At 61.1% G+C, this 13,134-nt stretch overlaps 1 protein-coding gene across 1 annotated transcript in view; it reads left to right on the forward strand.

Moving 5' to 3' along the window:
- Positions 1-13,134, forward strand: part of ANKMY1 (ankyrin repeat and MYND domain containing 1) — a 41,893-nt gene that overhangs the window by 21,192 nt on the left and 7,567 nt on the right. Inside the window, exons 11-16 of the mRNA XM_047085231.1 lie at positions 502-609; positions 2,025-2,156; positions 5,398-5,511; positions 5,922-6,087; positions 9,833-9,911; positions 10,629-10,789. Coding sequence (XP_046941187.1) covers positions 502-609; positions 2,025-2,156; positions 5,398-5,511; positions 5,922-6,087; positions 9,833-9,911; positions 10,629-10,789 — 760 coding nt within the window. The remainder of the gene's footprint in view (positions 1-501; positions 610-2,024; positions 2,157-5,397; positions 5,512-5,921; positions 6,088-9,832; positions 9,912-10,628; positions 10,790-13,134) is intronic.

Here is a 13,134-nt window from a genome sequence, read left to right on the forward strand (position 1 = left end):
CTACTTGGCCTGGCCAGGGCGGGAGGGGGAAGGGGCGTGCGCTCGGAGGGAGGCCCTGCCGGTGCACGGGGTCCACACACCTGCAGGGGGAGTCGGGCCCTCAAAGAGCGCTCACTCGGGAGTTGAAGCTGCAAGGGCCACTCCTCTCAAGCGCTGCCCTGTGCGGTCCCTGAGCCCTGGAGCCGGGCCAGCCCTGCTGGGTCGTGCGGTCCCGACTCTCCCCTTCCTCTGAAAACAAGCTTCGGGGCAATTTGCGCGCCGCGTGCCCTTCCCGTTTTGCATCAGAAACGATGTGTGTTTGGAAAGCCCCTTCCCAGTTCGAGGATCCACCCCCCGTCCGTTCATCCGTCCCAGATTTGGAAGAGGCGAGGTGCTGGTGTGGAGGAGATAGCAACCAAGCGGCAGACCTGATTTTGTGGCGTTTGAGTTCATGCTCAATGTCCGGTGCTCCTGGGAGTCCGGGCACCTCTGACCTGCCGTCCTGCCTTTCTCCTCACCCAGTGTGCCAGGGACATAGTCCGGCTCCTCCTCTCCCACAGAGCGAACCCCAACGTGCTGTGGAGCGGCCACTCCCCGCTCTCCTTGTCCATCGCCAGTGGCAACGACCTGGTGAGCATGTTCCAAACCCGCTGGCGGTTCACCTGCGACGTTTGTGCCGCTCAGTGGCCCCCGCCCTGGTCAGTGTTTGGGATTTGCTGTTGTCGTGGTGGTTTGGAGACGGCACGGGGTAAGGGGCGTGGGGGATCCCCTCTCCGTGGATGGAGCTCCTCAGAGAAGGGTATAGGAAGGAAGGTGAGCAGTGAGGATGGGGGTTCACCTGGTGGCCGCTCCCTCAGGGTGGGTGGACCCAGTGTCCCAGGCATTGACTCCTCAGTGCACCGGGAAGGGCACCTTGGCCAACGCCCATCTCCTGCTGCTGCCGAGAATGTGTCTGTTCGCCATTAATCCATCCACCTGTCGGTCCATCCATTCACCTACCCCCACCCATCTGTCTACACATCTCTCCATCTACTCACCCTCACCCACTCATCCATCCGCCAACCATCCATCATCCATCTTGCCTCCCTCCCTCCCTTCCTTTCCTTCCTTCCCTTCCTTCCTTTGATCTATAATCCATCCATTCATCCTTTCACTTCACTGTTATTTTTGAGCATCCACTGTGTGCCGGGCGGGCACCATTCTAGGCATGAGGTGTCAAATACGACAAGGTCTTTGCTCTCAAGGATCCTGTATTCTAGTTGCAGGAGACCATAATCCGGTGTGTCACAGCATTTCAGGCAGTGATGAACGCTACGAAGACAGTAACAGCTGGATAAGGGATAGAGAATGATGAAGGGTTTCCCTGGGGAGGTGACCTGTCAGCAGAGGCCTGGAGGAGACGAAGGCGTTGTTGATGAGGGCTGGTGCACCTGCTCTGTGCCTGGGTGGGTAGGTGGGGCACGGAAGCGTCGAGAGCTGCCCTCTGGGGCAAGGAAGCTCTTGAGAGAGCCCCACGGTGTGTGTCACGTCCAGCCAAGCCGCTCTCACTCCTGGCTTCCTGGTGGCACTCGGGCCAGTGGCTGGGGACCCGGCAGGGAGCGAGTGAGATGTGCCCCACTCTGCGTCTGGTCAGGTGAGCGCAGTGGCTCAGGTGCCCGGAGGGCAAAGGCACACGGGTTTCAGGGACGAGGGCTTCCGGGAGGTGCATGCACCAGGCGCCACACTGGCCCCTGGGCCGGAGAGCAGGACACGAGCCAGGAGCACTTTGGAGCAAGCGGACGGCGTGCAGAGAAAGTGCCAGGCCTGGGCTGCCCCGGCGTGTGTTGCAGCCCTCCCTGGGGGCCCCCGCGTGCCCTCTCCATGCCCCAGCATTGCGCTCTGAGCCGGGCAGCAGTGGGAGGCCCAGCAAGTGCCCAGGTGGGGCCCCCGTGAGGCCCAGGTGTGGCCGTCTCTGTGCTCAGAACTGTGGGAGCCTTACTCCGGGGACGATCTCCACATGTGAGGGAGGGGACCTGGCGGGGGCTCACGAGCCTGTCTGTGTCCAGATCGTGAAGGAGCTTCTGTCCCATGGAGCTGACCCCAACCTGCTGCTGACCAGAGGCTTGGGCAATGCCTTGTGTGTCGCCTGTGACCTCACCTATGAGCACCAGAGGAGCATGGACAGCAAGCTGGCCCTGGTGAGGAGTGAGGGGCGAGGCGTGATGGTGTAGGGGTGGCCGTGGAGGGCGGCAGGCCCTAGGGTGTAGGGTCGGGGGGCTGTGTCAGAACCCTCGGTCTAGCCTTCATTCCTCTGTGATGTTCAGATCCTTGAGAAACAGTACAGAGTTCTTGCCTTTTGTGTTCTCTCGGCCTAAAAAATGTGAAGTACAAACCCGCTCAGCAGGGCAGACAGAAGTCCTCTGGCTTAACTCAAGAAAGTCGCAGGCCATCACTCTGGCTGGGCTGCGGGATCGTAGACCTTCTATGCAGAGCGGGCACCGGCCGGGGGTCCTGGTCAGGGACCTGCCGGAAAGGCATCTGGGGGGCCGTGTCCTGGGCGGGGACCCGGGGTGCTGTGTCTGGGCCGTGGACGCGGCTCGTTGGTGTCGGCCCTGTTCTTCTAGGTGGGCTCAGTGTGACCAGGAGGCACTCTGTGCTTTGTAGGTCCCGGAAGCCCCGCTGTTCCCTCCGAGTCCCTTCCTGCCTTGCCAGCTGGTTCTGCCGGGCACCGAGGCACGTCCCCTGCTGCCTCCCCGCTCCCCTCCCTGGGCCTGCCACGGCCCTTCCCAGAGAAGTCCCTCCCCACAGCTGCGTGGCACGGCTCTCGGTGGGCTCCTCCCTGCCCTGGCTCCACCGAGGGTCGCAGCGTGGTTCCCTGCGAGCTGTGAGCACCAGAGGGGGAAGCCGGAGGCGGAATGAGACCCTGACTTTCTGGAGGCCGTCGCACTTGACAGAGGCATAACTTTATGTAAAAAGAACCAAGACTCCTTGCCTTTCTTTTCGAACATTTTCGTTTAAATTCTAGTTAACGTACAGCGTGAGATTGGCTTCGGGAGGGGAATTCGGTGATTCATCCCTTGCATACGACACCCGGGGCTCATTCCAACAGGCGCCCTCCTCATCGCCCCTCGCCCATCTGGCCCCGCCCCCACCCCACGTTCTCTATCGTTGAGAGTCTCTGGTGGTTTCTCTCCCTCTCTCCCCCCTTCCCATATGCTCCGCCGTTCTGTTTAAATTCCACAGATCAGTGAAATCATATGTTTATTTTTCTCTGACTTATTTCGTTTAGCGTAACACCCTCCAGTTCCGTCTACGTTGTTGCAAAAGGCAAGATTTCCTCCTTCTTGATGGCCGAGTAATATTCCGTTGCATACGACACCATACCCTCTTTATCCGTTCATTTAGCCGAAGGACACTTGCGCTCTTTCCCTGGCTTGGCTCTCGTTGATAGGGCCGCTGTATACACTGGGGTGCATGTACCCCCTTGAATCAGTATTTTTGTATCCTTTGGGTAAATACTAGTAGTGCAATTGCTGGATGGTTTCTTGAGGACCCTCCTCACCGTTCTCCAGAGCGGCTGCACCAGTTTGCATTCCCACCAACAGTACAAGAGGTTCCCCTCTCTCCGCATCCTTACCAACACCCGTTGTTTCTTGGGTTGTTACTTTTAGCCACTCTGACCGGTGTTTGGATTTGTATTTCCCCGACGATGAGTGATGGGGGCATCTTGTGTCGGCCTTCTGTCTTCTTTGGAAAAGTAAGACTCCTTTTCTTGAGATCCTATTTCCAGATCCCATTTTGAGGACCCTATTTGGTCCCCGAGACTGTCCTCTGAGCACCTGGAAATGCCTGCACATGTGCTTCTGGGCCTCTCCGTGCTGCGTCCCGGATTCGGGGCTGGGTATTTCCGCTTGGCCCCAACTGTGCTGTCTGCTTCCGTGATTGTTTGGCGGGTGGAAGGACTCTTTCTTCAGCCTTGAATTGTCTCCTCTTTGACCTCGGAGGCTTCCCCTGGTCCCCTCAGCCTCTGATGTCTGCCTTGCTCTCTGGTGCCTCAAGGGGACCCAACGCCCCTGTGGGTTCTTGCCCCTGGCCCCAAATGAGCCAACTCGGTCGGTTTTTCAATGACTTAATTACTTAAAATTGATTCACTTAATACTGCCATCGGCAAGCCTTCCTTCCCCTCTGGGTCAGCCCACGTTGCGACTGCATCCTTCACCTTCTCCTGCCCTGACCCGAGCCTGCAGCCGGCTTTAGAAACCACTGCATTTCCTCCTCCTCGACCCCTGAGCAAGTCCTTTAAGCCAGCTTCTTGCCCTTGCGACCGCAAGGTGTGTCTGTGAGGTGTGAAAAGCCCAGGTGCAGCAGGGACGACGCAGAGGGCTGGCTTCCTCTCTGTGTTTCCCCAGTGAAAGGCACCCCCCCCCCGGTCCCAGCGTCCGCAGCTAAATGCATGCGTCAGTGGGGGAACGTGGGGCTGTCAGGGCTCTGGAACAAGAGAGTCCTTTGGTGCCTCTGGTTCTGGCTGCGAACGCGGTCAGCACATTTGAGGACGGGCGTGGGGCCTCCCACCCGCTGGCACTGTGCTCTGCTGGCTGTTTGGGGACCGCTGCGCATCTCCGACCGGCGGCCCCGCTCGGCTAGGAAGTGGACCATACGCGGTACGGGCGGTGTCGGCCGATGACGGCCCGGTTCGCATCGGGTCATACTGGCCTGCACTGGGCCCGGTGGTTTTGCGGTTTTGTTAAGATGCCGCGCCGAAACTGTAACACCACGAGACCCCTTCACGGAACTCGCCCCCTCCCTCCTCGGCGTGAAGGGGGGCACCTCTGTTGGGTGCCATTCGCCATGAATGGAACGTGGAGGCCTGTCCTCCAGCCTGAGACCTTGCTGTGGTGGGCGCCAGAGGTCCCTCACGCACGCCTACGAACCGACGCACTGCGTTCGCACGGGTGCGCCCACGCGCCCACAGTCACTGCGCGCCCGGGCCGCGTCGGGATGGGGTGGTGAGCGGGACCGGCCTGGCGTTCGCTCTCCCGTCGCTTCCAGTCTGGGGACCGGGACGGCGACAGACTCAAGTTACAGACCTGCGGCGGCTCCACGTGGGGTGTCCGGGGGGCTCCCCGAGGGGTGGCCCAGCCTGTGCTCCGCGCTGACTTCCCAGCCGTGAGGTCGGCAGGTCTGTCCGGTCCGTCTGCTGACTCTCCACACGCCCGGGAGGGTGGCCCCTGGATCATGTGAGCGACAGTCCTCCTCGCTGGTGGCACCTGCTCTCCTGCTTGGGGCCCTGTCCTCGGGGCCACCCTCCCGCCGTCCAGTGAGTGAGCCTCGGGAGCCTCCGGTGACCTGGGTCACGGCCCCGGGCACCCCGGTTCCGAATCCTGCTTTCTGCTGGCTGGGGCGTCCGTGCCCGTGTGACACAGGCTGTGTCCTCCACAGATCGACCGGCTCGTTGATCACGGGGCTGACATCCTGACCCCTGTGACGCTCACGCAGGGGGACAAGGTGGCTGTGGGCACGGCTGTCGATTACGGGTACTTCAGATTCTACCAGGTACGGCTTTACGCGCCTGTTGGCGACAGGGGCAGGGGACCTGGGGCCGTCGAAGGCTCTCGGGCAAGGCTGGGCCCCAGGCCCCTCACACCTGACGGAAGCCCACCCCGGGCCTCCCGGAAGGGAAGACGTGGGCTCCCCCAGTGCGTCCTGCTGGCGTGGCTGCTGGCGTGGCTGCCTGTGCGCCAGCGTTCCGAGCGCTGTTCCGCTTTGCCCCCACCGTTAGGACGTGTGCTCTCCCCGGGGTGGCCGGCCAGGGCGGGGGCTGGGGCCCTGCGGGGTGTCCCCTCCTGTGGTGGCCGGCCAGGGCGGGGGCTGGGGCCCTGCGGGGTGTCCCCTCCTGTGGTGGCCGGCCAGGGCGGGGGCTGGGGCCCCGCGGTCCCTGGCGGTAACCTGGCGCTGGGCCGCAGGACCGGAAGATCGCCCACTCTCCTTTCTACGCGCTGACGCCGGTGGACCGGGAGGTCCTCCTGGCCCGGAAGCAGATCCTGGAGCACATGGGCTTCCAGCTGCGCCGCGCCGTCTTCGCCAAGGAGAGCCAGTGGGACCCGAAGGTGCTGTACCTGAGCAAAAGAGGTGGGTGTCGGCGGGCACGGCCGCGCGGGCGCAGAACCATCAGCTGGGAGCCGAGCCTGCTTCCCCGGAGCGTGGGGAGCAGTGCGGGGCCGGCCCCTCAGCTCACCGGCCGGCCAGCCACGTCTCCTCTGCGCGACGGAGCGTCCCCAGAAAGGATAGAGTCACATACCCGGGATGGTGGCCTTTGTACCCGTGTCACCGAGGGGCTGGGGTCGTGACCCGCCAGGAGCAGCACAGGTCGCTGCTCTAGCTGCAGTTGGGTAGGAGATATTCCCCTCTGGATGGCAGCTGCTGCTGGCCACATGCTGCCCTGGCCACCAGGCCCCTGTGCCCCAGCACGGCCTGTCCTCTGTGCCCCAGAAAGGCCTGACCTCTGTGCCCCAGAAAGGCCTGTCCTCTGTGCCTCAGAAAGGCCTGTCCTCTGTGCCCCAGAAAGGCCTGTCCTCTGTGCCTCAGAAAGGCCTGGCCTCTGTGCCCCAGAAAGGCCTGTCCTCTGTGCCCCAGAAAGGCCTGACCTCTGTGCCCAGCACAGCCTGTCCTCTGTGCCCCAGCACGACCTGACCTCTGTGCCCCAGAAAGGCCTGACCTCTGTGCCCAGCACGGCCTGTCCTCTGTGCCCCAGAAAGGCTTGACCTCTGTGCCCCAGCACGGCCTGACCTCTGTGCCCCAGCGTGGCCTGTCCTCTGGGGCCCAACACAGATTGACTTCTGTGTCCCAGTCACCCAACCTCTGTGCCCAGGCTGCCTGACCCCTGCAGCCTGAGATTTAAAAAACAGTTTCATTTACGACATCAGTAAGAATAAAATACTTATTAATACACTTAACAAAAGCAGTGCAAAACTTATACTCTGAACACTACATTACTGAAATTAAAGGAGGCCTTGATAAATGGAAAGACATCTCCATATCAGAATCCCATTGTCTACTTTGTACAAACCGAGAAGCTAATTTAAAAACTCACATGGAATTACAAAGGTCCCAGAATAGCTATAGCAATCTCGAAAGAAAAGAACAAAGTTGAAGGACTCACGCTTCCTAAATTCAAAATGACAAACTTACTGCAAAACAGTACAAACAGTGTGGCGGCACAAAGGCACACACGGAACAATGGATGGGATACAGATCCCGGAAGGAAGCCCACGTGTATGTCCGTTAATTTTCAGCAAGGGTGCCAAGGCTTTTTAGTGAGGGTAAGAACAGACTTTTTAATAAGTGGTACTGGGACAGCTGGTTATCCAGACACAAGAGAATGAAGTTTGACCCTACCTCACACCATATACCAAATTTAATTCAATTTCCATCGAAGACCTACATGTGACAGCTTAGACTGCGAGTCTCATCAAAGAAAACATAGGGACAGGGGCACCTGGGTGGCTCAGGCGGTGAAGCGTCCGACTTCGGCTCAGGTCACGATCTCATGGTTCATGAGTTTGAACCCCGCGTCGGGCTCTGTGCTGACAGCTCAGAGCCTGGAGCCTGCTTCGGATTCTGTGTCTCCTCACTCTCTGCCCCTCCCCTGCTCATGCTCTGTCTCTCTGTGTCTCAAAAATAAATAAACACTTAAAAAAAAAAGAGAAAGCACAGGGACAAATCTACCTATCCTCAGACTTGGCAATGAATTCCTAGGTATGACACCAAAAGCATAAGTGATGAAAGAAAAAAATGGATAAATTGGATTTCATCAAAATTAAAAACTTTTGTGTTTCAAAGGACACTATCAAGAAAATGAAAAGACAACCAACAATGTGGGAGATATACTTGCATGTAGGGTAAATTTAAAGATTTTAGATCTCCGTAATAAAGACAACTGAATTAAAAAGTGGATGGGGCACCTGGGTGGCTCAGTCGGTTAAGCATCTGACTTTGGCTCAGGTCATGATCTCGTGGTTCATGGGTTCGAGCCCTGGGTCGGGCTTTGTGCTGACAGCTCAGAGCCTGGAGCCTGCTTCGGATCCTGTGTCTCCCCACTCTCTGTCCTCCCCCACTTGTCCTCTGTCTCTCTCTCAAAAGTAAATATTAAAAAAAAATTTTAAAAATGGACAAAGAGTATGAATAGAAATTTCTCCAAAGAAAGATACACAAATGGGCATGAAGCACATGGAAAGATGCTCAACATCATTAGTCATTGGTGACAGACAAATCAAACTGCACTGAGAGAATCCTTTTGCACCCACCGGGAGGACTGTGATCGAAAAGCAACGCGTGTTGGCGAGGATGTGGAGGAAGCCCTCGTTCGGGGCTGGTGGGAACGTACCACGGTGTGGCCTCTTGGGAGAGCAGTCCAGCTTCCCTCGAATGTTAGTCGTGGAGTCACCGTATGAGCCAGCGATTCCACTCCCAGGAAGAAAGGCGAGAGAAAGGAGAATATAAGTGCACCCAAAACTTGTGCTCCACTGTCTACAGCAGCAGCATTTACACGAGTCAGAGGATGGAAAGAACCCCAATATCCGTCAACTGCTGGATGGATGAGCAAATTGTGGCACGTCCACATGATGGAATGTGACTCACCCGGAAAAAGGAGTGAAGTGCTGCTACGTGCTGCAACGTGTATGCGCCTCAAAAACGTTATTTTAAGCGGAAGAATCTGGTCCCCAGAGACCACACACACACACACACACACACACACACACACACACACACACACACTGTATGAGCTCATTCACGTGAAACGTCCAAACTGGGCAGATGCTCAGAGACGGAGTGGATCGGCGGCTGCCTGGGACTGGACGGCCGGAGAATCACGGCGTGGTGGTTATCGGGCAGGGTTCCAGTTTGGAGTGATGAGCACGTTGGACAGTTGGTCACGGCGATGGCTGCGCACCTGTGGATGTGCTAAGGGCCGTTAAACCGTGCACTTGAACGCGCGAATTGAATGGAATGTGGAGGGCATGTCACCGAAGCCGTTAAAGAGCCCCAGCACTCTACCAAAGAGATGCTCTCTTTTCTCTGCCCGTGTCCTTTGAAACGAGTGGCCGCGATGCTGTGGCACCACGAGATCCCGCGTCCAGCTCGGCTTTGCCGTCACCTCTCCTGGTGCCACGTGGTGTTCACCACAGTGGCTTTGGCTCTGTGTGCACGGTCACGGAGCTGGCTCCCCGGGCCCACGCTCTAGCCCCTGTAGCGGCTGGCTGCCGGTGGGCGCGGGAGGGACAGGGGAGGAAGGGGGGCCCCCACCTTCTCTGTTCTCGTGGCCGGCAGGTGTCTGTGGGGTTCCTGCCTAATTAGAGGTCAGGCGGCCTTCCTGGGGAGGACTGATGTGCCGTGTAGGGAGAGGAAGGCGGAGGGGTGCAGCGGACCCCGGTAGTAACTAGGGGGGCTCACCGGCCTCTGGCCCCCCGGCTCAGGTGCGTCCCGTTGCCAGCTGCCAGACGGCAGGGCCAGGAGTGTCCGCTCCGGAGAGTGTCGTGAGCCGGCCAAGGGCAAAGAAGCCTGGTGGCAGAGGGGCAGGGTGGCCAGGAGGCTGCAGGTGCGAGGCCAAGGAGGCAGGGGCAGAGGGGGGCCGAGGGGTGAAGCCCCCCTCCCCGGAGGTCGTGGACTCCTCAACGGCCCCGGGCTCCGCCCTGTCTCCTCGGACTTGCCTTGGGCCGTGAGAGGCCTGGGGTCCCCCACCCGGGTCCCTGCCGTGCTGGGCGTGGTCTCCCGGCAGGAGGGTGGTTGAGGTGGGCGGCTCAGAGCTCCTTACGCCCGCGGGCGCCACGGCGCCACTCGGCGGGCCCGCGGGCCTGACACGGTCCTCTGTCCGCAGCGGAGCTGACCCCCTACCGCAGGCTGAAGCAGAAGAGCACCGGCCTGTCCAAGGAGCTCCACTTGGAGGAGCAGGAGCCGTAAGTGGCCGAGGGCGGCCGCGGGCCGGACGGCGTGACCGGCCTGGCCCCCTGCCCAGGACGGCGTTGCTCCGCCTGAGCCCCGAGCAACACGGGCCGTGGCTGGGGTCACGGGTGCCCTCCTGGAGCGGCCCCGCTTCTCAGAGACACCTCTGCTGGTGCCGCCCTGCGCCCCTGCGTCCCTCCCGGCCCCTCCCCCACCCGCTCCTCCTCGAGGTCATGGCTCCGCAACCACCCGGCCTTTCCAGAACAATCTCTTTATAGACATACCCCTGTGGGCGTCCGGGGAGGTGCCTGCCCAGTGAAGCCTGCTGGGTGAGGTGCGGGCGAGGAGCGGGGACAGGCCGGGGGTGCGTCCACCCCGGGGCTCGCCTTGCTCCCGAGGCAGACGGCGTGGGGGTGCCGGGCTCACTCACAGTCGCACGGGGTGCCCGCGGGAGTCTGCTCCCCTCGTGCTGTGGCGCGTCAGGGTCTCTGACGCCACGGCATCGTCTCCCCCGGGCCCTGGTGGCGGGCTTTCCGGCGGCAGGGTGTGTTTCCCGCCCTGACGGGCCCCGTCCCTGGACGGGGACTTGGGGTCTTCTGTCCGCATGTGAGCGGCCATCCCGCGAGGGGGACGGCAGCTCCGGCGGGGACGGCTGGGAAGGTCCCGGAGCTCGGGGTCGGGCGGGCACGGACGGCGGGCCCTGCCCCGCTGCCCGCGTGGCTCCCTTGCAGGATCCCCTTCTTCAAGTTCTGCTACCAGTGCGGCCGCTCCGTTGGGGTGCGCCTCGTGCCCTGCACCCGCTGCTACGGGATCCTGACCTGCAGCAAGGCCTGTAGGACCAGGGCCTGGGGCGACTCCCACAAGAGGGACTGTGGCAGCCTGTCGGCCATCGGTGAGTCCAGCCGCCGGGCAGGCTGCGTGGGGCCAGCTGTGTGTGAGGACACGGGCGCCGGCCCGTGGGGTGGCTGAGCGAGGGGGTCGGTCATTCCCTGGAATCTCTCAGATTCAAGCCACTTCCCACAATTCCCAGACGGGCCTGTTGTGTAGACATTGAGCCTACCTGGTCCTTCTCCGGGCGTCATGTGACCGTGGCTCCCCGGAGGTGGGCGTGGCCTGGGCTCCACAGAACTGGCACGTGATCCGGGGGCTCCATGGGACATGTGAGGGGCGTTGCTGGACACGTGGGGCTCTGCTGGGCACGTGGGGGCCCTGGTGGGCACTGGGTTCCCTGGATCATAGGACACTTGGCCTTGGCGCTGCCTCTGGAAGCTTCCTGCTAGCCCACCCTCCCCGCCTCCCCTCCTTTGGGATGACCTGAGGAGGAGCTACGGGCTCGTGGGTGGCGACGCCACACCAGGGCTCCACGGCCCCGAGGGTGCCAGTGCTGAGCACGGCTGTGTGCAGAGTTGTCCCCTGGCACTTGACCAGGCGGAGGGAGGGCCAGGTGTTGGCTGCCCTTTCTCGGAGCCTGTCTTTGGTGTGGTCGCACAGAGAGGCCGGGCTGATCCCTCCCTTGGGTCCGTGGCTCTCTGAGCTCTGACTCTCCGTCCTCCACGTTCACCCGCGGTAGAGTGGGGGTTTTACTGGCGGGCTCCCGTGGGGTGCGCCTGGATTGGGCAAGGCGTGCAGACCCCGGGCTGGGAAGCCCCCCTCTGAAGAGCTATCACGGCTCACGCTCAGTCCTTGCCACGCGTGCCACACGTGTGCGAGCGTGAAGCCAGGCGTGGCACGGCGGGGTGGGGGGGGGGCTCTCGTCACCCCGTGTGCGGCGGGGAGCGCCGTGTCCCAGGTGGTATAGCAAGCTGGCAGGGCCCACTGGGGGTGGCCCTTCTGCGCTCCTGCCTCCCGGGGGCAGCCCGGGCCCTCACCTCCGTGCTCCCTGCCAGTTCCCGGTCCAGAGGCCCACCTGGAGGAACCGCACCTGCTGGAAGAATCTCAGTAATGGCGTGATGCCCGAGGCCCGGGAGGGCCCTGCGCGGCGGCTGGCGGGGGGCAGGCGGTCTGCACCCATGGGGCTGTGCGCGGCAATGTATCCCTCCTGGCCTCGCAATAAAGTGGCCCCACTGGGGATGTTTTTAACCCCTTCTGCCTTGCTCCGCCCCTACGCCAGGGTCTCCCTGGCCGTTCCTGCCCGGCGTCTGTCAGGAGACGGGCACGCTGGGTGGATGAGGGTCACGGCCGGAGCGCAGTCCAGAGATGACTGTGGGGAGGTCACTCCTGCGCCCGGGGGGATGTTTGCGGCCCCTTTCCAGGGGCTCCCAGCCCTGGGTCTCCATCGGTTCGGTTCCTGCTCAGAGACTCCAGGCTCCCCGCTCCCTACTGGTGTCCAGGGCGTTCATTTCTTCCGTGTGCATTTGCTGAGTGTCTGTGTGGGTCAGGCACGCTCTAGAGGGCACGGTGCATGTGGAATTCACCTGTGACCGAGACGGAGGTGACCGTGGGGGTGCCTGTGGGTCGTCGGCGTGGTTGCAGCGATGCTGGGCCGTGGGTGGTGGGTCTGCTTTCCTGGAGGGGTGGGAGGAAAGGGGCAGTGAGGTCTGAGGACTGGGGTGTGACTGCTCAGAGCACTAGGTGGTGGGCGTGTGCAGGGGGCGGGCAGGTGGGAGGGATGGTTGGGAAAGGGGGGCACTGAGCCCGTGTGGGGACCCCAGCAAGGCCGGCTTTTGGCTGGTCAAGGCAGCCCTGCCTGGGGCCGTTGTTTTGCCTGATTTCCTTGGTCTCTTGTCAGAGCTGGGGCTCCTTGGTGGCAAGCTGGCCGGGGGGCTCCCAGGCGATGCTCCCGTAAGGGGGTGAGGAAGGTGCCTGGGCAGGAGGAGAAAGGGCCGGAGAGGCACACGACCCCCCCCCCCCACGTATCTGAAAGTGGGGGCTCGGTCGATAGGTTCTAAATGTAGCCACAGACATCTTTCTATGCTATTAAAAGTTTTTCTGCAACATAATTTTCCCCAAATGAAGATGACCTTTATTGTGATGATACACGTGTTTATACACCTATTGTTTAAAAAAGAACACAACAGGGGCGCTTGGGGGGCTCAGTCGGTTAAGCGTCCGACTTCCGCTCAGGTCTTGATCTCACGGCTCCTGAGTTCGAGCCCCGCGTGGGGCTCTGTGCTGACGGCTTGAGCCCGGAGCCTGCTTCGGATTCGGTCTCCCTCTCTCTCTGCCCCTTAGGGAGCAAATACAAAACAAATGTGAAACCACAGTAAAATAAACCGTTGGAAATCGTCCTGGTCTTAC

This window comes from Lynx rufus, unplaced genomic scaffold (genome assembly GCF_022079265.1).
Source record: "Lynx rufus isolate CCGP_SWC_20201006 ecotype Redwood Valley unplaced genomic scaffold, mLynRuf1.p SCAF_2, whole genome shotgun sequence".
Classification (NCBI taxonomy): Eukaryota; Metazoa; Chordata; class Mammalia; order Carnivora; family Felidae; genus Lynx; species Lynx rufus.